Here is a 21,402-nt window from a genome sequence, read left to right on the forward strand (position 1 = left end):
TTAATGGTTTATATGTTAGTATCAAAACCCTGTTTTATCCAGCCATACTATACACCCTTGAGTACCCATAAATCATCATCTGACTAGTTTTGAGCTGCTTTAGTCCAAAAACTCTTCATAGTTTTATAGTTGGAAAGGTTAATAAAGCCCCGAGTAAAATCTTAATCTGAATTTAAAATGGATCAGAAGTAGTCATCCTCTCCTGACACTGTTTCTACCACTATGGTTTCTTACCTTATCCAGCTCTTATAGCACTTCATTAGAATTCAGATTTGTCTCTGCTAAGTTCAGATGAATAAATTAGACTTCATTACACATATTTTACTATGAATTGAACGGACACCAAAAAAAGCCAAAGACTCTAATGACTTATTTACATTTTTTAAGTAAATTGTGATGGTATTCTGTGTATCAGTTTTCTGTACAGCTCCTGAACACAGATGATGCTGCAGAGTGGAAAAAAAAGGAAATGGTACACTACAGACAATTTGTGCCATTCATTTTTTTTATGAGGAGGATGCTTTGATCAAACTTCTTTACTATTCTATTGTGTAGAGAAAGAATATTTTAAGCCTTATTTGACAGTAATTAAGCATATTCCAGAATTGGCATGTTTTGTAGCGATCATTAAGCAGTTAATACCTGTATTTGTGAAAGATACACTCTGCAGTGTATAGGGATAAATCTAGTAAAATTAACAGGATTAATATGTGTCTTTTTATTGAGAGACAAGGCCTGGGGATGACTTGAGCAGCACAAACATGTTTGACCCTAGCTTTATATTGTCTGTATTCTCTGGCCTCGTAGGAGAAGTGGGAGTTCATTAGTTTGCCTGTCTGTATTGGGAGTTTGATGATATGGGGCTTGAGCACAGTGAAGCCTTTGGCTCACTTATAGGCAGGTGTACATGCACACATTTATACATAATCTATATTAAATTAGCAAGAAATCACAGAAACTATACTCATACTCTGATGCAGTGATTGGCCAGAAGAGTCTTGTCTGCACAGTAAAATGAGGGTAGTCCTCATGGGGAAAGCAAGGGTAGGAAGAAACTGCAGGAGCGACAAGCCAAGCCTATTCAGACCCATTCAGCTGAATCATCAGAACAGAGCTAGCTGATGCTGTGGCAGGGAAAAGTACCTTCTTTGATCTCATCACAGCTCTATTAATCAAAGTGTAAAAATTGTCTGTTCTTCAGCTTTTGTGGAAAAAAAAATATTTAAAAATAAAGAGTTTGGAACAGGAATATAGAAAAAATGCTGTAATTATTTTGATAAAATAAATGAAGTTTTTTTGAGTCATACATCTTTAGTGCAAATAGTTTGGAAGCTGTCAAGAGTGTCCTGAAAATGGAAAATGTTGTCTTCTATCTGCAGTTTAACTATCCTCCCAGCTAGCAGTTTGTAAAATGCTTGAATAGAAAATAGACATGAAAACAGTTGAAGTCAATTTGCTTTAAACATTCAAAGACCTTTGTTGTTATTTTCAGCACTTAATGCCTTTTACTTGTCTTATCTAGGTATGTTGAATGTAATTTCTTAGTATCTTCCTAAAAATAGAGGCTAGGTAGGATATTTTGCAACATTTTAGTCTTTGAAAATCTGTGATGTAGTTTTGGTTCTCACTTTTGTGCTTTCTGTACTCTTTCAATGCAGGACACCAACTGTTTCAGTATTACAAAACGACTGATTTGGGTCAGAATTACTCTAAAGTACAAATGGTACCAAAAGAATGAAAAAACCCACTCATGATCTCATTTTTGCTATACAGTAACTGTATGTACAGCAACAAAAATACTGTTACAGAACTTTTAACTGTGGCATGCAGTTTGCCAAGAGTAGCTGAAGCTCTCTGCAACAATATATCTGGTTTGCCAGATGACAAAAGACCCATACTTAATCTGTATAAAATGTGAAACATTACTGTTTGCCAGCCGGTTATTATTCAGTGCTACATCTTGATCCAAGTAAAAGTGGCTACATGTGACCTGTAGTCTCCAAAGGCTCTACAGACTTGTGCGTAAATAAGGGTTGAGAACGACAAAGTAGAATTACAACAGCTGTGTTCATTTCTCACATCAGTTTCTGATCAGACTTCAGAACCAGCTGTGTGGAGGAAAATTTCAGTTCCGTATGAGATCACATGAGCTGCATTGATAGCAAGGTCAACCTGTGCATCACTTTAAGATTTTGCTTTGTATTTTGCCTCTCAGGTTGGTACAAGAGGATGTGGGAATGGACATCCCCTTTGCTGAGGGTGTACTAAGCCTCAGTTGTGCAGAGATGAGACCTGGTGAGAGAAGCTCTTACTCATTTTGTTAATTATATCTTATTCTCTTGTCATTTTATTATGCAGTGAGAAGGATGTTTCTGTGCTGGTAAAGAATCAGTTCAGTGTGTTAAGTTTGCTTTATTTAATCAATTTTCTTCTTCACTTGAGAAGTGGTAGAGTGCCATTTTCTCTTGTACATAGTTGACATCACTCAAATAGTCCTTGTAAAGTTTAAGTAGCCTCTATTATTTATCTTATATTTGACTACTAAGTGAACTAAGTTAGCATCAGAATACTTCAGACAGAACAGCTTGAAATGTACCACACAATGCAGTGCCAAGGGGCAAAGCCATACCTAGCTTTTTTCTTGAAGACTACTTTTATTTAAGACTGATGAAGAGACTCAGAGGTATTTTTAGTTCTGTTACTGTATTGAATAAGATATTCTATAGTTAAAACTAAAGACATAGCTATTTGCAAATCAGCACCATTTGAATAGCACCAAGTGCGTAAGAAAACAAATATTTACAGGGCATTTTCACTCATATTAATTTTTCAGGATTCAGCAATGTCTTGGTTCATAACTCAAATGATTTGTATATTGCTCTTTAAATTCTTAAACGTGTCAGAGCATGTCCAAGGCTTGATTTTTGTCTGATGATTGCAAAAAGGTGAATCTAGCTTTTCCATAGTTTAAGAGCTCCCAGCGACATCTGCCATTCCTGTAGATGCTTTATTTCTTTAAATATTAAGGTTGATATTTGTGTTCTATGTTAGGTGGTCTTAAATGGCTTGGTGTTACTAAAATTGATCTGTCCCACTGTGTTTGAAGATCTCCAAGTATCTGGGAGATGAACTGTATGCAGAAGAAATAAAGTTCTTTTTTCTTCCTCTTTTTTCAGAACCTCCCAATTCTCTTGATCTTAACGGTTCCCATCCCAGAAGGATAAAGCTCACTGCTCCAAATATCAATCTCTCTTTGGACCAGAGTGATGGGTCTGTACTTTCTGATGATAATTTGGATACGCCGGATGAAATTGACATCAATGTAGATGACCTTGACACTCCTGATGAAGCAGACTCTTTTGAATACACTGGACAAGGTAATGTTCTAGATTGTAAATTTAAAGTTCATCTCTGTTTCTTTCTTTACTGCTTACATGATCAGTCTCATTACTGAATATGGTTAAAGCATTTGAGAATTAATGCTAGGTGTCCAGATATTTTTACTGTGTGCTATTTCTTAACCTTTCTTCCCCTGTGTAAAGGAATAAGTTTTGATTTACGCAGAGTGCAGAAAGTCCTGTCTTTGTCCAGTACTGTGGGACTTGTCTGAAAGTGTTGTTCAAGAAGGAGAAAGCAGTTGCTCTCTGTTGCAGAGAACACTATAGCTAACTGCACCTTTGTGCAGCTCTGGCCAGCTCTAGGCTATGGTTACATCAGCGGTACTTAGGGATATGATGTTGTGCAAAATGTGTTGGCTGACGTAAGCTGCACCAAAGCGCTTACACTGTATGAATGAAGTAGACACAGCATGGTGAGAGAGGTCTTTAGTTAGTCTTTTTTTATTCCCATGCATGTTTGGAAAGCTGAGACGTGGAAGGTATGTGCATGGCATGATAAGCCAGCTTAGGTGATGGAACAACAGAACTCCTCATTCCACCAATTTAAATATGCTTTCTCAGCAGAGCTAGTTGTAGGTAATGGACACTTCACTCTTCCTTCACATATTAATAATTTTCTCTCATGTGGTGTAAAAATGTTGTACTCTATCTTACTTTACTTACCCTCATGATGTACAAAATAGGGTGTTATCACACATTCCTTTCTAGTACCTTAAGAACCATGTAAGAACTGTATTCACTAATGTAAATACATAAAGATCATAAACTATTTGATGGGAAAAGTAGTGTGACCATCTTACAATCTAAAACAGAAAGAAACTCTAAAAATGGATCAATTTAAACTGAATTTTCCCTTGCATTTAAATTCTCTATTGCTAGTGAGGTCACTATAATTTAAAAATTGTATGCTCTTTTGAACATACAAGAACAGTTGCATCAGTTTAAGTGATATTGCCAAAGAGACATTACTGTGTACTCAATCATGCGTGAGCATCTCTAATGTCACTTCTCATTAGAAGGCCGATTTCCTTATGGGTAGATGCAGAGCATAGTGACGAGTTGTTTGATGGTTAGAGTATTTTGTAGCAAAGGTTAAAACTAACACGCACACAAACACACATGCGTGCTCACACCAGAGCAGCGTGTGCTTGCAGGTTTAGGCTGTTGGGACCTCTGTGTGAGAGCAAAAATATCTGTCCTTGGTGGAACAGATTTTGCCTTTAAGCCCTCAAGTACATAAATTCAACTCTAGTGATTTTGGTGGCAGTTTTATTTATGGCAAGCATTTCTTTCCAGCTTTTTCCCCTGCTTTCTAAATGTGATGATTCGTTCAGTTGCTAAAGTTGGACCAGTTTCCCCAGACTCCTAAGTGAAGAAGAACTCAAGGTGTCTGTGTTTTTGGTGACATTTTTACAGATGTGTAGTTTGATTTTTAGACATAATTAATCAGCAAAATGTCTTCCACTTAGATGAGCCAGGAACAGAGAGTAGAAGAGGAAAAAATTCACATTTTATCAAAAGCAGCTGGCAATAAAACAAGTAGGCTACATAAAAATTGCATTTCTGAAAACCGTATGTGCATATAGAGTGAAGGCCTCCCCCCAAATCAGCATTATTTGGAAAGTAAAAGAGTGTTTATTATTTTGTCTGCAGATGTTTATTTCCTTTCTGAATTTCACACTGGTGCATCTTTCTCTGCAAAAGCAACACTCCAGGCAGTAAATCATAGCCACTTCGTCAGGAAGAGGTGATGTAGTACCATTTCTTTCCAAAAATAATTCATTTGACTGGTTCCAGCATCGTAAGTTTTATCAGGATCTCTTCTCATCGTTTTTTGTCATTTGCAATTTCACCACCAAAAAAAAAAAATCAAACCCCAAATGCAATTTTCAGCATTAGTCTGCCAGTTACCTAGCCGAGCCTCTTTTCACTAAAGCTATTCTGCCAGCTACAGTTCTCTCCCTCAGCCATGCTCTTTCTAACCTCCAAGGAATCAGCTGACTAGACAGTTTTCCTAGGCTGTTCTGATAATCCTGTCTATCTATTCTGAAGGCACCTGAGCTGCATAATGGCATCCAGGGCGGGACCCTATATCCTCATAGGAATGGACCACACTGTGATGGCTTGTCAAAGTTTGCATAGCTTGACTGTACACATGTAGTTTTCATATTGTTTCCAGTGGTACCTTTAAAAATTTAACATCATCCAAAACTGCATTAATATATCTAGCTTTGGAGGGAGCAGGGTTACGCATTTTGTAAGCTGGTTCCCAGTGTCACAGAATATGTGGTATTTCAGAACTGAATGCTAAGTATATTATTAAAGATCATGACCATTGTATCCTGAGAAGGCATGAATACATGCTTCATTTCCACAATACATAATCTACTGATAGCAACTGTTAAACCAATTTGAAATAGTATACTTGAAAAAAATCACCTTTTGCAGTCTGTTCTTCTTCCCAGCCTTAGATCTCCTCAAACTCCCCTTTATTTGCAGTTCCTAAGGAAAAAAGACTTACATGGTCACATTATTGTGGTGGTTTGACCTTGGCTAAATGCCAGGTACCCACCAAGTCACTCTATCACTTCCCCCCCTTTCCCCTTTTTTTCTCAATAGGGCAAATAGGAGAAAGAAAATAAGATAGGAAAACAAAACAACCCTTGTGGGTAAAACAAAAGCAGTTTTAATATAAGCAAAGCAAAGCAAAGGTCCGCACGCGGAAGCAAAAGAAGAAAACAGATTTATTCTCTGCTTGCCATGAACAGGCGATGTCGGGCCTTCTCAGGAAGCAGGGCTCCAATACGCGTAGTGGTTGCCTCGGAGGACCAAGGGTGACCCCACCCCCTTCCTCCTTTCTCCCAGCTTTATACTGAGCAGACGTCATATGGTATGGAATATCCCTTTGGTCAGTTCGGGTCAGCTGTCCTGGTTGTGTCCCCTCCCAAGATCTTGCCCACCCCGTCCCACTGTGGGGGGGGAAATGTCAGAAAGAGCCTTGGTGCTGTGTAAGCACTACTGAGCAGTAGCCACAACACCAGTGTGCTATCAACACCCTGCCAGCTCCCAACATAAAACACAGCACCATGAGGGCTGCTACAGGGGAAAACCAATTCTGGCTCAGCCAGACCCGGTACAGTCTCTACCCCTTATTCCATACCATTTACGTCATGCCCAGGTCCCACATAACACTCATTTATTCATTCCGTAAGCTTTCTTCACTCCTCCAGATGTTCAGTGACTTGGCTCCCATCTGTCAAGATGGATGTTCAGGACAGGAGCAGTATGTTTGACTGTTGGACTCCAGCACCGGCTAGGTTTGGGTCATCATCGCACGTATCTGGTTCACTCTTCATCATTCCTACTTCCTCCATCACTTCCTGCAACATACAACTCAACCCACAGATTATTTCCCCCCCAAGGTTAAATCTCCTTGAGGCACACACTGAGTAGCCCCATTTTCCCGCATTACCCACCAAGTACATCCAGGTCCCTGAGCAAAAACAATCCCATGAGTGGGCTTGCCTTTTCCCAAGGGAGGAGCAATCCACACTGCCTTCCCCAGCCATTTCCCTGTGTGTACTACAGGGACCTTATCTCCTCCCACAGTATGAAGGGGTTTTGTTTGGGCAGGACCAGGACGGTTAACAGATCCTCTGGTGTTAATTAGCCAAGTGGCTTCTGCTAAATTTATATCCCAGTGCTTCCATCCCCCATTGTCCAATGCTCTCAACATAGTCTTCAACAGTCCATTGTATCTTTCAATCTTTCCAGACGCTTGTGGGTAATAAGGGATGTGATACACCCACTCAATGCCATGTTTCTTTGCCCAGGAGTTTATGAGATTATTTCGAAAATGGGTCCCATTGTCTGATTCGATTCTTTCAGGAGTACCATGTCGCCATAAAATTTGCCTTTCAAGACCTAAAATGGTATTTCGGGCAGTGGCATGATTTACAGGGTACGTCTCAAGCCAACCAGTAGTTCCTTCCACCATGGTGAGTATGTAGCGCTTGCCTTGGCGTGTTCGTGGCAATGGTCCAATATAGTCAATTTGCCAGGCCTCACCATATCGAAAACTCAGCCATCGCCCTCTGTTCCAGGGAGACTTTACTCGTGTGGCTCGCTTGATTGCAGCACATGTTTCGCATTCATGAGTGACCTGTGAGATGGCCTCCATGGTCAGGTCCACCCCTCGATCACGAGCCCATCTGTACGTTGCATCTCTCCCGAGGTGCCCGGATGTTTCATGGGCACATCGAGCTACAAATAGCTCACCCTTGCGCTCCCAGTCCAGGTCCAGCTGAGCTACTTCAATTTTAGCAGCCTTGTCTACTTGCTCATTGTTTTGATGTTCTTCGATGGCACGGCTTTTGGGCACATGGGCATCTACATGACATACCTTTAGAGCCACGTTTTCCACTCGGGCAGCGATGTCCTGCCACAGTGCAGCAGCCCAGATGGGTTTACCTCTGCGCTGCCAATTGGTCTTCTTCCACTCCTGTAGCCACCCCCACAGGGCATTAGCCACCATCCAGGAGTCAGTGTAGAGATACAGTACTGGCCACTTTTCTCGTTCAGCAATCTTTAGGGCTAGTTGGATCGCTTTTACTTCTGCAAACTGACTTGACTCGCCCTCTCCTTCAGTGGCCTCAACGACTTGTCTTGTGGGGCTCCACACAGCAGCTTGCCACTTCCAATGGTTTCCTACCACACGACAGGATCCATCAGTAAACAGAGCATACCGCCTTTCATCTTCTGGTAATTCGTTATATGGTGGTGCTTCTTGGGCACGAGCCACCTCCTCAGGCAGTGCTCCAAAATCTCTACCTTCTGGCCAGTCCAGGAATCCTGGAAGAATATGCATGTGTGTGTTTCTTGATCTTCCATCCCTGTTTCCACCATAAATACAATTTTACTTGAATATGTTTTTAACTGGTTAGGCAGTGAGGTAGGAGGGTGAAATATTACTGACTTCTTTCTTGTAAGATTCCAGCAGGCAGGAATAGGGTAAAGAAAGAGTTGGTGATAGGCTCAGCTTTTGTTGCACATGAGAGATCTACCTCGGAGAGGGGGCCCTTTCGCTAATATTATTCCCTAATAATACTTTATATTAGGGACAGAAAATACAAGACAGGCATCAGTAGAAATTCAGATTTCATTAGTCCTACTAATATGTGTTAAACCTAATTTATATTTTTTAAAAGTTCAAAGGTTTTTTTGTGTTTTGAGGAACTTGATATTACTAATAAATTTGGTGGGTAGATTTTAATGCAGAAATCAGTTTTACAAATTAATAGTCAGTCCATGTATGTGTCTGTGCCCATAGGTTCTATGGGTATAGATATATGTAGTATATAGGCAGTATACTGTCTTATTTCTGATTTCATAAAGATAATTGATTTAATTCTTACGATAAACTGGTGTGTGTTAAGGATCATACACTTCCAGTTGTGTGAGTAGTTCAAGAAGAAGCATTAATCAAAAAGGCATCCCAAGATAAACCAATACACAGAAAGGTTTGAGGACTTCTATGAAACATGTTCTTTACTTTTTCTTGTCAATTAAAATAATTTCTTTTAGTTTATTCTTAACTCTTACAGGTCTCTCTAGTATTTTCAAATAAGATGTCTGATCAGCTTTTTACGTACTCAATGTGTATGTCATAATGTATCTCATGATATCTTTATTTACTGTTACCTCGCTTATTGACTTATATGATCAAATCCTGCTCTTATGACTGCAGAAACAGAATAATACTTTAAAAAGAACAGTTGATTTTACTTCAAATATGTGTAATGCATAAAATTTTTAGAATCTTTATTATGAAGATAAATTAATAATACACACACAGCCACAAGGCAAAGGTGCTTCAGCAAGAATAATAGTACAAAAGAGGGATTTTTTTTTTCCCCATGGAAAAACCAGTATGTTTTAACAATAACTAAAGAAGGAAATAAAATAATTCCAGCTGTTCACAGAATCACTTTTCATGTCACTTTCTCTGTAAACAGCCATTAAGTTTGAAAAACTGGAATGCAGTTAAATTTGTTGTTAAGAGCCATCTCATCAATGTGCAATGAAAATGTAGATTTTGTTAATTACTTCACAGCTTTTCTGAAACTAAGAGTATCCAGCAGAGAGGCTGTGCTATGACATTTCATAGTCTCTTGTCAGCAATGCAGTTTGTTGTGATCATTTTATCTGTGACTGCATGTACCTGTTCTCTCGTGGGTCCTGGTTTGAACAGGCCAGATTGAATGGCTGCTCTGTACTTCACATCTGGTCGGGAACTAGTATTTAACCTCAACCAAAAGGTCCTGGGGAAGTGAATACTGTGCTTATTTATATGAGGAGTCAGCATTATCTCATGACCGAAGCAGAGAAAGATGGGCGTTCTTCATATTTGTGGGTGCCAGACATGAAGAGATTGAATAGAAACTGGGAAAAAGTTGAGAACCTGTAGCTCTGTGGTAATTCCTCTCTAGACAAGAAGCATTGCGGTGTTCACTTTTAGTTCCCTGGTTTGCTTTTTAGTGTAGTTCTCATACCTTCAACACAAAGATTTTTACAGCCTACAGTGCAGTATCTCTAGTAAGCAGCTGATCAGTTTTACTAACTAGATGCAAAAATCCCTTGGTGGTGTTCTGCATAGTGATAATTGCTGCTGTTCTTTTTATGTTCATAATGATGAAGAGTTTAAAAAAATGGAAACGTCTCATTTACTGACTGTTAGATGACCAAATTCTGCTCTTACTTATACCAGTGCAGATCCAGGATAGTGCTACGAAAATCCACTTGATTTCAGTCGTCCATTTCAAATGTATGTAACAAAGAAAATATTTGGAGCATTTACAGGAAGATGTAATATACACAATTTTATTTTTCAGAAGAGCAGACTGCTACTAAGGATGCTTCCCAGGAGGAGTCTGAATCAATTCCGGAGTACACTGCTGAAGAGGAGCGAGAGGACAACAGGTTATGGAGAACAGTGGTTATTGGAGAACAAGAACAAAGAATTGATATGAAAGTCATTGAACCTTACAGAAGGGTCATTTCACATGGAGGTAGGAACACCCTGAATGCATTTTTTAGATTGATGTAAAAAATTCATGCTTTATTGAGCATGATTTGTTTTTATTTTAGTTCAGTTATCATACTGGCAGGGGGAGAGAGAGTTTATTTTTCAGACATGGCTGAAATCAACCTGGCTTTCAATTCAGTGTGGCAATGACTAATGATTATTTTAAATATGAAGCAATTTCAGGAGCAACAAATAAACTGACATACATGTGTCAGTAACAGTCTGGTCATTGTAGACTAAAACTGTCTTAGATTCAGGAAAAAAACTTTTGTCCTACAGAAAAAAAAAAATTAAAAACTTTATTCTCTGGATTTTGACAAAAAGTTTTGCATGAGGAAGTATAGTGCTCAGTGATTTGCTGAATGATATATGTGGGTGCACAGATCTAATCAAGTAGAGTGGCAAAAGAAAAAAAGAATACAGTTTTCCCTGGGGCTTCTATTCATCTGGCTAAGCTCCTTATGTTGTTTTTCTGCCATTTATAGTTGTCACCAGACAGTATTTCACCAGCAACTGTTTTATGGGTTTTTTTCACATAATTCGTTAATGATTATCAAATAGAGTATCAAAGAAAACATTTAAAGTAGGAAAATGACCTCATGTGCTTGCTATATTGTCTCCTTTGCTCATCTGCTCCCTAAGCCCCTCAGAGAATTTGTAGTTCAGGTGTTACTAGCATGAGTTGTTCTATTCCTGCAAAAACAGGGGCAGGTAACTTAGCATCTCAGAGATAAGATTTGAGAGTTTATATGAGAATGGTTCTGTCACAGTGTTGCTGATCCATAACATCATTTAAAGGTAAACGGTTGTTTCCACTGTGTTGTTTCCAGTGTCTTTTCAGTGTTGAATCTCTATCTGGTAAAAGTGACATAAGTAAATGATGGTTAATTGTATTACCTGGGGATGTGGTAAATTTGCCCATTTACATTAAAAGCAGTAAATGCTAGCCTACAGATGGTTCACAGTGGCCAGTGTGCAGCAGGTTTAGTTGGAATTAACAAAGATGTTTAAACCTCCAAGCATTTTCCCACTATAACAATATCATCAAAGATTTATGAATGTGATGACACCTCAGACACAGTTTAACAAACAGACACAGATGGCATAATTTAGGAAACAAACATAAAATATTTTGAGGCCTTGCTAATGGTGTTTATTTATATGTTTTTTGTATGCTGTAAACTAACCTAGGTACATTTGTGGTGAAAACTGTCATGTATAGTTCCTACTAGGTGCTGATGTATACATTTATACTAGCTTTTATGAAAATAAATATCAGTCCATTTTAGTGAGTGGAGAAGTAACTCTTAATTGAGCACTGCTTGACTGTTGAGCAAGAACTAGTTCAGTGGCAGACATTTCTGATGGCAACTATGAAGTACATAATAATGCACAATTATCAATGGGAGTCTAGGTCATTCAGCTCGGCTCTCAGTGTGAAATAATCAGGATTCAAATTTTACATGTCCGACATCTTGTTTTGTCAGATCACTCAAATCTAAGATGAAGAACATTACATTTCCTTTACTTTTGAATGGGTGCTAATCAGTAACTTAGCCATTGTAACAGAACCCTGTGAGATGTAACGGTAAGTTGCAGCCCACCACTGGCTAAATGGGAAATTTTGCCTGAATTCTAGCCATATCAAAGTGAGTTAAGGACTGGATCAAATTCTGTGTTTATGAAGTGGCAGACTGGAGATGTGGAAACAAAATCATTTTGATGCATGGGTCATGGGAAAACTTTGGACGTCTTGAACAGTTGGTCTATTACAGTGGCTAGGCCTATTCTGTATGCTGTTCCCTTCAGCAATACTGTAGTATCTTTGGAGTGCTTTAGAGAGCCAGTAATTTTTCCTTTAACCTCAAGATTAAGATCAGATTCTGGCTAAAATTAGTTAACTGATAGTCACGTCAAGCATCTCTTGATTCAATGATCTACTGCCATATGACAGATAACACCAAATGCAGAATCTAGATGGTAGCCACAAAATAGGAAGGAGGAGAGTAAACTTGCCTTCCACATATGTTGATGGAGAAGTTTATCTTAGAGATCTGTCTCTTTGCATAGGCTGACTGAGAATTTGGGCAAATGGCTTTTACTGACTTCTAGTGATGAATTAAAAAGCACTTCTCCCTTGGGTGAACATTCCTTGACTACAGGCATGTGTAAGGAAAAGTGACTTAGATTTATCTGCGGGTTTTTCTTCTGTGTACCTTTAGGTGGCATCTGCACATAATGATGCTTTACGTGAACTGCAAACTGCTGTGTAATATAATGGACACACCTGCCACAGTGTGCTCTTGTTGCCAAACTCCTGAGCCAGCTAGACAGATTGCTTTATGACAGCATGATATAAATTGTCCTGAAAGTCTTTTAAAGATTTTTAAATTTATGGAAGGAAGGAAATCTCCCTATTTGTAAAGCTGAGGGGAAAAAAAGTACCGATTTATTCTGAAACGATTTAGCTGAGGGATGAGCTAGGGTGGAATAGGTGAGATTAGTACTGTCATTTTGAAAGTATTTGGGTCTATTGAGAAGATGGAAACATAACAGAGAGTAGTATTAAATGATGTCTGTGGGAGGTGTTCTTTTCTCATTGCTTCTTTTGAGAAGACTGGTATATTCCTTCATGTCAAACTCTTAAAATGTGAAGGTGCTGAACACAGGACTGGAGTTTCTTCCTCATCCCTGTGTACATCCTTGCTAGAGAATGCAATGCTACTCTTTGAATTTGACCTTAGCATCTTCACTGGGACACCAGTCAATCACCCATATCTATATCTATAGATATGCTGTTCATGTTTACTGGATCCTAACATGAGCTGGAGCTATGACACACCATGCCATGTCACATGGTTTAAAGTAGTTATATCCACATTGCCCTCTGGTTTAAACTCAAACCCTAATCCTGAGCTCTTATGCCTGTCCATGTCCTCCAACAGGATGGAGAGCAACACTGCACTGTGGAACTGGAGAAGACAGTGGTCATATGCTGCGCTGCTGTTGTACAGTGACTTCTCCAGCTCTGGAAGCTCAGCTATAGATTAGCTGGCTTTTGGCCTCTGAAAGCCAGAAAAAAAGCTACTTCACAGTGCTGGGAAGACAAGAGATACCAAGATCATGGAAGGATGGAGTTAAGGCTAAGAACAGGAAGTTTCATGCAGTATCCAAATGATTCTTCAGTGGATGAGATCTAACCTAGCTGGCATTCTCAACTCAGTGTCGGGGTTACTATCACCAATATGTATTATCTTATCCAATGCATTATATTTAGTCAAATCTACCGAACAAATTCGGAAAGAAAGAAATCCAACATAATCCCTTGGCAGGTTGTTTTGCCAAACCTTGATTTGAAACCATACGACTCAAGGCAGGAGACTTACGTCTGACATGCACATTTTTCTCTCAGAGGCATACCCTTCTTTTGCTCCCCTTTGTAACTGGGGAAGCAGTGGTGTTTTTCTGTCCTTTAAGGAACAGCTGAGAGCCCTAAGTGGAGAGTGCCTCTGTGCATGTCCTTCTGACTAGGACAGTGTTGAGGCTAGTCAGCTGCGGTTCTCCTTGGCATGGAAGACTTCACGGGCAAGTGCCTTGAAGCACCCAGTTTGTCAGGGATTCTGGATTCTTTGAAGATCTCTGCAAAGCCATGTAAGAAATTACTTCTTGACATAAACATCTCCTTATTTCAGCTATCTGAGACTCAGCTTAGGTGTTTAGTGAGAAAGGAGAAAACAAACTAGTCTCTTACTCTTCCCTGGTTAACACACACCATTTGTGTATTACCTCTGTCTCTCCATAGAGAATTTTGCTTTGTTTGGCTGGCTACAGTGCAAGAAGTTCTATGAGCCTTAGGGTTAGACTTGGATACTGCTCTCTAGTATCCAAAAAGCTCTGTAAAAGTCATAAAATCTCCTTGTGAAAGTGTTGTACAGGTGCCAGTATTATCCTTTAATTCTGTCAGGAATGTGTTCCTATCTCTGGGGGAGATTCAGGGTTTCCTTCACAAACATTATCATCTCTCCTCATGGTTAGTTTCTCCTAGCCTCTTTTGAAAGGCTTTCAAGTCATTCTCTAAGTGTATCTAGCTTCTATCTCAGTGCATCATTAGTGCTATCTACCTGCAACCCTTTCTACATCTTTATAAATTGCCTCCTGATTGCATGTATACTTTAAACAAAACTTTCAACTTAAATACAAGAGTATTTTGTATTTATTATTGATAATACAGAAGTCCATAGCAGCTGCAAAGGATTGCAGAGAAGATTAACCAGCATTAATCCATCATGAAAAAAAAATATTTTCTTTTGAGTAACAAGCAACTGTCCTGGACCCCAGAGCAGTAGTGCTGCAGCTTTGAGGGTTTACAGCTATCGTTAGACAGTGGTGCAGCCCAGAGAATGCCAGTATTGGACAACTGGAGTGTCCAAGGTAAAAAAGTATTTTATACAAAACTTGCAGCAAAGGACCTCACTGATCTCCAGGAGCTTTTAAGGTATAGTGGGGTGCAGTCATAACTGTAATATCCTGAGGCCATTGGAGCTGTGCAAGCCAACTGAGATTGAATTGTGAGACTTTGTGAAACATCATTCAAAAGATGCAGGATAACAAATGTAGGGTATTTTCTTTAGCCCCTTATTCCCCAGTCTAAGGTGAGCATTCAGCACATGATTACCATAGAGATGCAACGAACCAGAAGTTCAGATGAGATTGTATTACTTACAAGGTCTTTTGCTGGTCTCTATAATAGTTGTGCTAAGTGTGTTTTTCAGGAATTCAACATAACTGACTATCCTACTTCCTTATCACTTGATGATAGTTTATACATTTTCGGTCTTCTTCAGCAGTAGACATAGTATCTCTATGCCAGGACTTTGAGATTTCTTTTTAAATTTATCTTGTTAAGAGTCTTTCACAAAGATAAAAATGCCATTTCATTTTTTCCACAGGATACTATGGCGATGGTCTGAATGCTATCATTGTGTTTGCGGCGTGCTTCTTGCCAGACAGCAGTCGAACTGATTACAACTATGTCATGGAAAATCTTTTCCTGTGAGTGATATGTGAGAAATGCGACAGAGTCTTTTGAGTTAGTACTTACAATTATGTAGTGAGAGATAACCTGTCTTTAATTAAGAGGTAATTTTGGTCATTAGAAGGGGGGTGATCTGAATTACAAGGAAAATAGCAGTTTTAGATAAATTGCTCAGTGGCATGTTGTTTTGGTATTACCTACTCACCCTCCCAAATTAAGGTGTATTTGGCAGGACCAAAGTTGACTACAGTATCTCCCTAAATGTCAAGGAATGCAGTATCTTCAGCTTCTTGGGCCTACAATCATTGCACTGTTTCACTAGTGATTTCCAGCCCTTGCTGAGAACAATCAGCAGGGACTTAGGCAACCAGACTGATTTTCACTGTTCATTGTTTATTATATATTATTATCATGATGTATCACTAAATATTGTATTTTTAATACATACTGTGTTTAGGAGTCACAGGACCATTTCGACACTGGTTTTAAAAATACAGGATAAATGACAGTTGCTGACACAAACAACTCTTAAGTATTTTTCCTGACTCCAGCTGCTTCTGATTCAGTTATAAGTGGCAGGGGCCAGTTGGACAGGACACAAATTTGGTTGCATGAGCCCAGATTTATCACAGGAAAATGACTCCTAATAGCAACTGGTTTGGCAGCCAAAAAGGTAGCGCTCCCCTGAAGCGGCTGTTAAAAAAATCAATCATTCCAGCATTTTCTGTGCTAAAAGCCAGTAAGTAATTTCTAAAGCAAGCAGAGGCCTGGCCTTTGCCACTTGCAGCTTATGAGGTACCAAGGACATAGACCCAGTCTCCTTAAAACTCCAGTCCTTGAAGATGCACAAGGTGACAGTCAATGCCTTCAACATTGTGTTTACATGTGAAAAACAAGATTGAGTGCTTTAGTTCCAGGTCAGACCAACTGCTAGCCTTTGTCTGGTAGAGCCTCTAAGACCCCTATGTCATCTACAGTAATGGATTTACACAATGCCTAGTGGTTTAGAGGAGAGGAATTTCTACAGTGGTTTTAACTTGATAACTAGGGAACACAGCTGAGTGTAACCATGATTGACATTAAATAGTTACTTTTTGACTTCACCCCAGATCCTTGTTCATAGAGGTGGTGGTAAATGGGCTTTGCAGAGGAAGCCTTTTCAAGCCTTAAAAGAGTTTTCCACATCACTTGATGATAATCGCCAGTCTATTTTATTATTCACTGTCTTTTTCTGGGGTAGTAGTATAAAAGAGAGTTCAGGCTGGCTGTGAACCTTCAGCTTACTTTAAGCCTTATAGACCGTGTAAGACAAGAAAAAGGAAAGTCACATCACCCCTCTCTTTCAGTTCTAATGCCTATTAATTGCATTGAAATAGAGGAAATGTGACAGTTTGCAACACAGCCAATAACTGATATGTTTAAATATTTGTGAATTCTTTACTATTGAATTATATAGGGTTCTGGAGAGACGTGCAAGTCATTACATCTCTTCTCATTTTTTATACTGCATGTTTCTGATAGATAATTGCAGTATATAAGCCAGATCTAGTTTCTGATAAACAACTGTCCTCAATTGTTCCTGAGTTTTGCAGTTACTTTCACTTCTGGATTCCCTTCACATTTTCAATGACTTGGTTCCCATTTGTTACCTTAACTGGTTCTATAAAACTGTCTTTGAAGAGTTGGGTTTGAGCCAAAACTCTTGAGAGACCATCTTCTTCAGCACTTCTAGATGATACAGAACCACATGGAAAATTCTGCTGTTTCATTTGTGACTGCCTGATACAGTTTAGAGAGTAAAAGATTTTTAAAGAATCACAACTTCAAAAACGACAGTTTGAAAATCAAAACCAGCACTTCTAGCCTTCAGAGTGAGTGAATTTTTCTAGTCAGTGGGAAAATTCTGTCCATCTTTTCAGATAATACAGAAATTACCAGTTAGGTAAGGTTTGCAAGAGAGCTCAGCATCCATAAAATGAAAAATGGTCTAAATCAATCCGCAGTCTATAAGAGCTGTTGAGTGAAAGTACATGAGATAAGTGAGATCTGACTAAAAAACTAGGAGAGATTACTTTTTGTTGTAATACTCCTCTTATTCCTGATGAGAAGTATGCGTGATTGCTCTTACTATAACTGAGTATTCAAAACAGTCACAATTCCCTTTGCACCTAGGCAAATACAGACATTTTTCAGACTGTCTCTGTTTCTATAACTGAAAGGCTTGTAGTGTTTCAAGAAGTACATATGCACACTTTTCTGTATCTTTCAGTGTCTAAATGCCTTCAGAGCACTAGATATTGTGCCATATAGGAAGGTCTAATTTCATAACCTGTCAAATAGTCGATAGGTTCAGTTAAATTAAGTTTTTTTATATCAGAGTATCTATACAACCCCTCGCTTTGATATTTCACTGTTAGACATGAGCCTTTACAAATGTCAGGCAAAAGCAGAGAATGCACAATTGCAAGGTGAGAAAAGGGAGCAGTGAAAAGCATTGAGTAGTGATTTAGATGGGATTTAACAAATGCATGGAACTGGTCAGTTAGTAACTGCCTACTTTATGACCGGGTGAAATACCACTCTCTTTGTTGAGAACTAGATTTCCTACTGTTCTTTTAAAGAAACTGCATCTTAAGGAATTCAAGGGTCAGATTAGACCATGAGTCATTCCCACACACCTGTGAAAGGGGCCATTATGCTCAGGCATAGAGCTGCCTTTTGTAGTGAGCTAACTCAGGAATTCAAGTTTTTAAGGTGTGACTCGATTTTTCACTGCAGTTTTTACATAGACATGCCTTGGGGCTGGGTAGTAGAGAGAACAATTTGAACATTCCTGTGATGAACAACTCCTAAGTGAGGTAGGGACTACTGAGCAGAGCATCTGCATATGTAGTCACAGACAAGAATTTAAAGCTACCCTTTCATTTGACTGACTACTGTGCTCTAGTCTAGGTCGGGTAAATTTAGCCCCAAGAACACTGTTCTGTCTGAATTATCATTGTGAAGTTGAGGAATTTAATGAGTGTTTGGAGTGTTTTGCTCACAAAATGAAGTGATGCCATGGATTGCTCTGTCCCATCAGAAGGCAGGTTGATTGGCAAGTTTTATTAGCCTTGAAATTCAAAGTGTTTGTAGATGATAGGCACAGACTCAGTAGCAGTAGTGTAAGGATCACAAGAATTGTAGACAAGTATCTTGTGCTGACCCTTATTATTTTTGTTTTGAACAAACACGACAATCAATAGTGAAGAGAATTTTCTTAGCAGTTAATTTCTGAAGCTCCTGGGACTTCATATGGTCTTGCCACACTCTCCCTTGCAAAATCTCATGATTTAATGCCCTTTTAAGAAAAAGCAAAAGTCATATGTGAGATTTGAAAATTTACTATGAAACTGTGTCTTTCTAAGGAAACCACATATTTCTGAAGACGCAGATAAGATTGTGGTTTTCTAGTTAGACATCTACAGGTAGCATGGCGACCAGTCCTAAACGTTTGCTTTGGTTTAAAGAGAGGAGACACTGTCTTGTCATAAATTGCTTAGTGTGCCTTGATTTATTCCTAGTAGACTGATTTAGTTTCAGCTTAAATGGATAATATAAAGTATGTGCTCACTTCTGTGTTTTTATCAGCTATGTAATCAGTACCTTAGAGCTGATGGTAGCTGAAGACTATATGATTGTCTACTTGAATGGAGCAACACCAAGAAGGAGGATGCCTGGACTGGGTTGGATGAAAAAATGTTACCAGATGATTGATCGACGGTGAGTAGTATTTTCCTTTCTGTTCCACAGCTGGTATTTTAAACACTGTCCATTATTGTTACTCCCCTGTATGACAGTGTTCCCTGTATATGATCTTTCTGTACGTTTTGTGGGTTTTTGTTTTTTTAAGAAACCATTTCCTTTTTACTTAGATTACGGAAGAATTTGAAGTCATTTATAATTGTTCACCCATCCTGGTTTATCAGGACAATTCTGGCTGTGACACGACCTTTTATAAGGTATGTAGTAAATACAGTGATTTTCTATGTCCCTGAGAATACAAAGCACTCTAAATCATCCAACACGGCTGTTAATCTTTCACTGAAGAGTACTCATTTTATAGTTCATGTTGAGATTTTGACAGCTGAAGCTGACTTTCCTAAAGTGAAAAATAGAAAAAAATTGTGATTTATGTGAGTATCTAGTTGCAGACATCATAGACATGATACCATAAACCTGTATGTGTATGCAAACTGGGAGTTCGCCTCCTTAAAATTGTATTTGTTCTAAGCCCAGCTAAAAGGCATATAGAAAAGGGATCTGCATGTAATATAATAATCTCATTAAAAAATCCTGGCTATAATTCCAAGTTTAAAAAAAAATAGTTGCTGTTCATGCAAGAGGACTGCCAGCACCCTGAGCTGTTTGAATGCATAAGACGTTCCAGTTCCAATAAAGGTTCAATACCACCAAAAATAATGCTTTCATTAGTAAAAAATCAAAATAGCAAAGAAATGTTATGGACCCTGAAGTTCTCGCAAGTTCTTGAAGAAGATGGGCAAGTATGCAGTTGGAATCCTGAGGTCAGGGAGAGCAGACTGACAGGTGTGAGAAAGAGTTGCTTCAGGCAAGAGAAGCAGCATCATCTACAGAAGCCGTGCAGCGAGTAAGAGTAACATACTTAACAGACCTCAGAGAGGTCTGCCGCCAGGCTGCAGATGAGCAAACTGGCTGTGTCTGTCACCGGGCGCTCGGTCCTGACAGGGTGACATTGGGATGAGGAAGCACATGAGTTCTCCCATTGTTGCCAAAGTGCAACAGGCAGAGTGTTGTAATGGACTTGCTTCTTCCTTCAGAACGGACTTCTTTCAGATGTGGTGTCTTTTAATACCAAGTAGAAAGTGACAATTAAAAATACCAGAGTAACAGGGAAACAATACTTGGAACATCATCGGTTATGATGGGGATTCACTGAGTTGCATTTGGTGTCTGAGATATTTCTGTTGGCATCCTGTTTGCTCTCAGAGGAAAGGTAGACAGTAAAATTTTTAAAATTCTAATATACCACATCTGTTTCAATTCATTAGTGATTTATTCAGAATGACCATACTGAGCAGCAGTGACTAGAGGTTTTGCATTGCCAAACAGGAGAAAAGGTTCGCTCAAAATAGTTTGGTGAAGCAAAGTAGCAGTACAAAACTAGACACAATAGAGAGCAGTCAAAACTCTCCATTTCAGCCAAGTAGGTTGAGTGTCTGTGCAAGAAGAAAGTGCAGCGTAAATGGGAGCTGAAAAAAGGCAGGCAGGACACATGGCCAGTGTGAGTTTTGTGGAAGTTGACATAAGATATTTGAACCCTCACTGAGGACAGAAGAGCACTATGAGAACGCTGAGTAAAAACCTCTGGAAGGCATGAAAAGAGAGTCAATTCAGTAACAAGCAATGTGAGGAGATAGAAACTTGGTTAGATTGAAGGCCCATGGCTGTAGCTTAGTTTGCTAGCTTCGAGCTGTTCACCAAACCACTAACATGCACGGTGGGAATTTGAGAGTAAGAAATGAATTGGTCCCAAGGCAAGCAGAGATTTCAATGAGATAGCCTAACATGAGCAACATAATTTTAATTCTATTTCAGCTGAGATGTGTGACAAAGCAGTAGGAATCAAGAAACTGAAAGACAACAGAACAGCAAGGGACAGTCAAGTCACTGAGAGTGTGCTACAGTCAGTTCTACCTCAGAAACTGGCAAGGTTATTCAGTGGAGTCTAGGACTCGTCTTGACTGACAAACGCTGAACAGCTGTCTGAATACACAGGATGAAAGAATTTGTGATTGCAAAGATAGATCCCAGGTACACTTTACAGACCAGATATTCACCCTAGAGATCATCTTAGCTGTGTTAGA

General features: G+C 39.2%; 1 protein-coding gene across 7 annotated transcripts in view; it reads left to right on the forward strand.

The window, feature by feature from the left end:
• Positions 1-21,402, forward strand: part of PRUNE2 (prune homolog 2 with BCH domain) — a 148,438-nt gene that overhangs the window by 115,551 nt on the left and 11,485 nt on the right. For 6 of the 7 annotated variants that reach the window (XM_074856165.1, XM_074856172.1, XM_074856167.1 and 3 more), the window contains 6 exons: positions 2,216-2,295; positions 3,177-3,377; positions 10,289-10,465; positions 15,432-15,534; positions 19,148-19,279; positions 19,432-19,518. In XM_074856165.1, the coding sequence (XP_074712266.1) occupies positions 2,216-2,295; positions 3,177-3,377; positions 10,289-10,465; positions 15,432-15,534; positions 19,148-19,279; positions 19,432-19,518 (780 nt within the window). The remainder of the gene's footprint in view (positions 1-2,215; positions 2,296-3,176; positions 3,378-10,288; positions 10,466-15,431; positions 15,535-19,147; positions 19,280-19,431; positions 19,519-21,402) is intronic. The other variant, XM_074856168.1, reaches the window with a different exon arrangement.

The sequence above is a fragment of the Strix uralensis genome, chromosome Z, assembly GCF_047716275.1.
Source record: "Strix uralensis isolate ZFMK-TIS-50842 chromosome Z, bStrUra1, whole genome shotgun sequence".
Taxonomy (NCBI): domain Eukaryota; kingdom Metazoa; phylum Chordata; class Aves; order Strigiformes; family Strigidae; genus Strix; species Strix uralensis.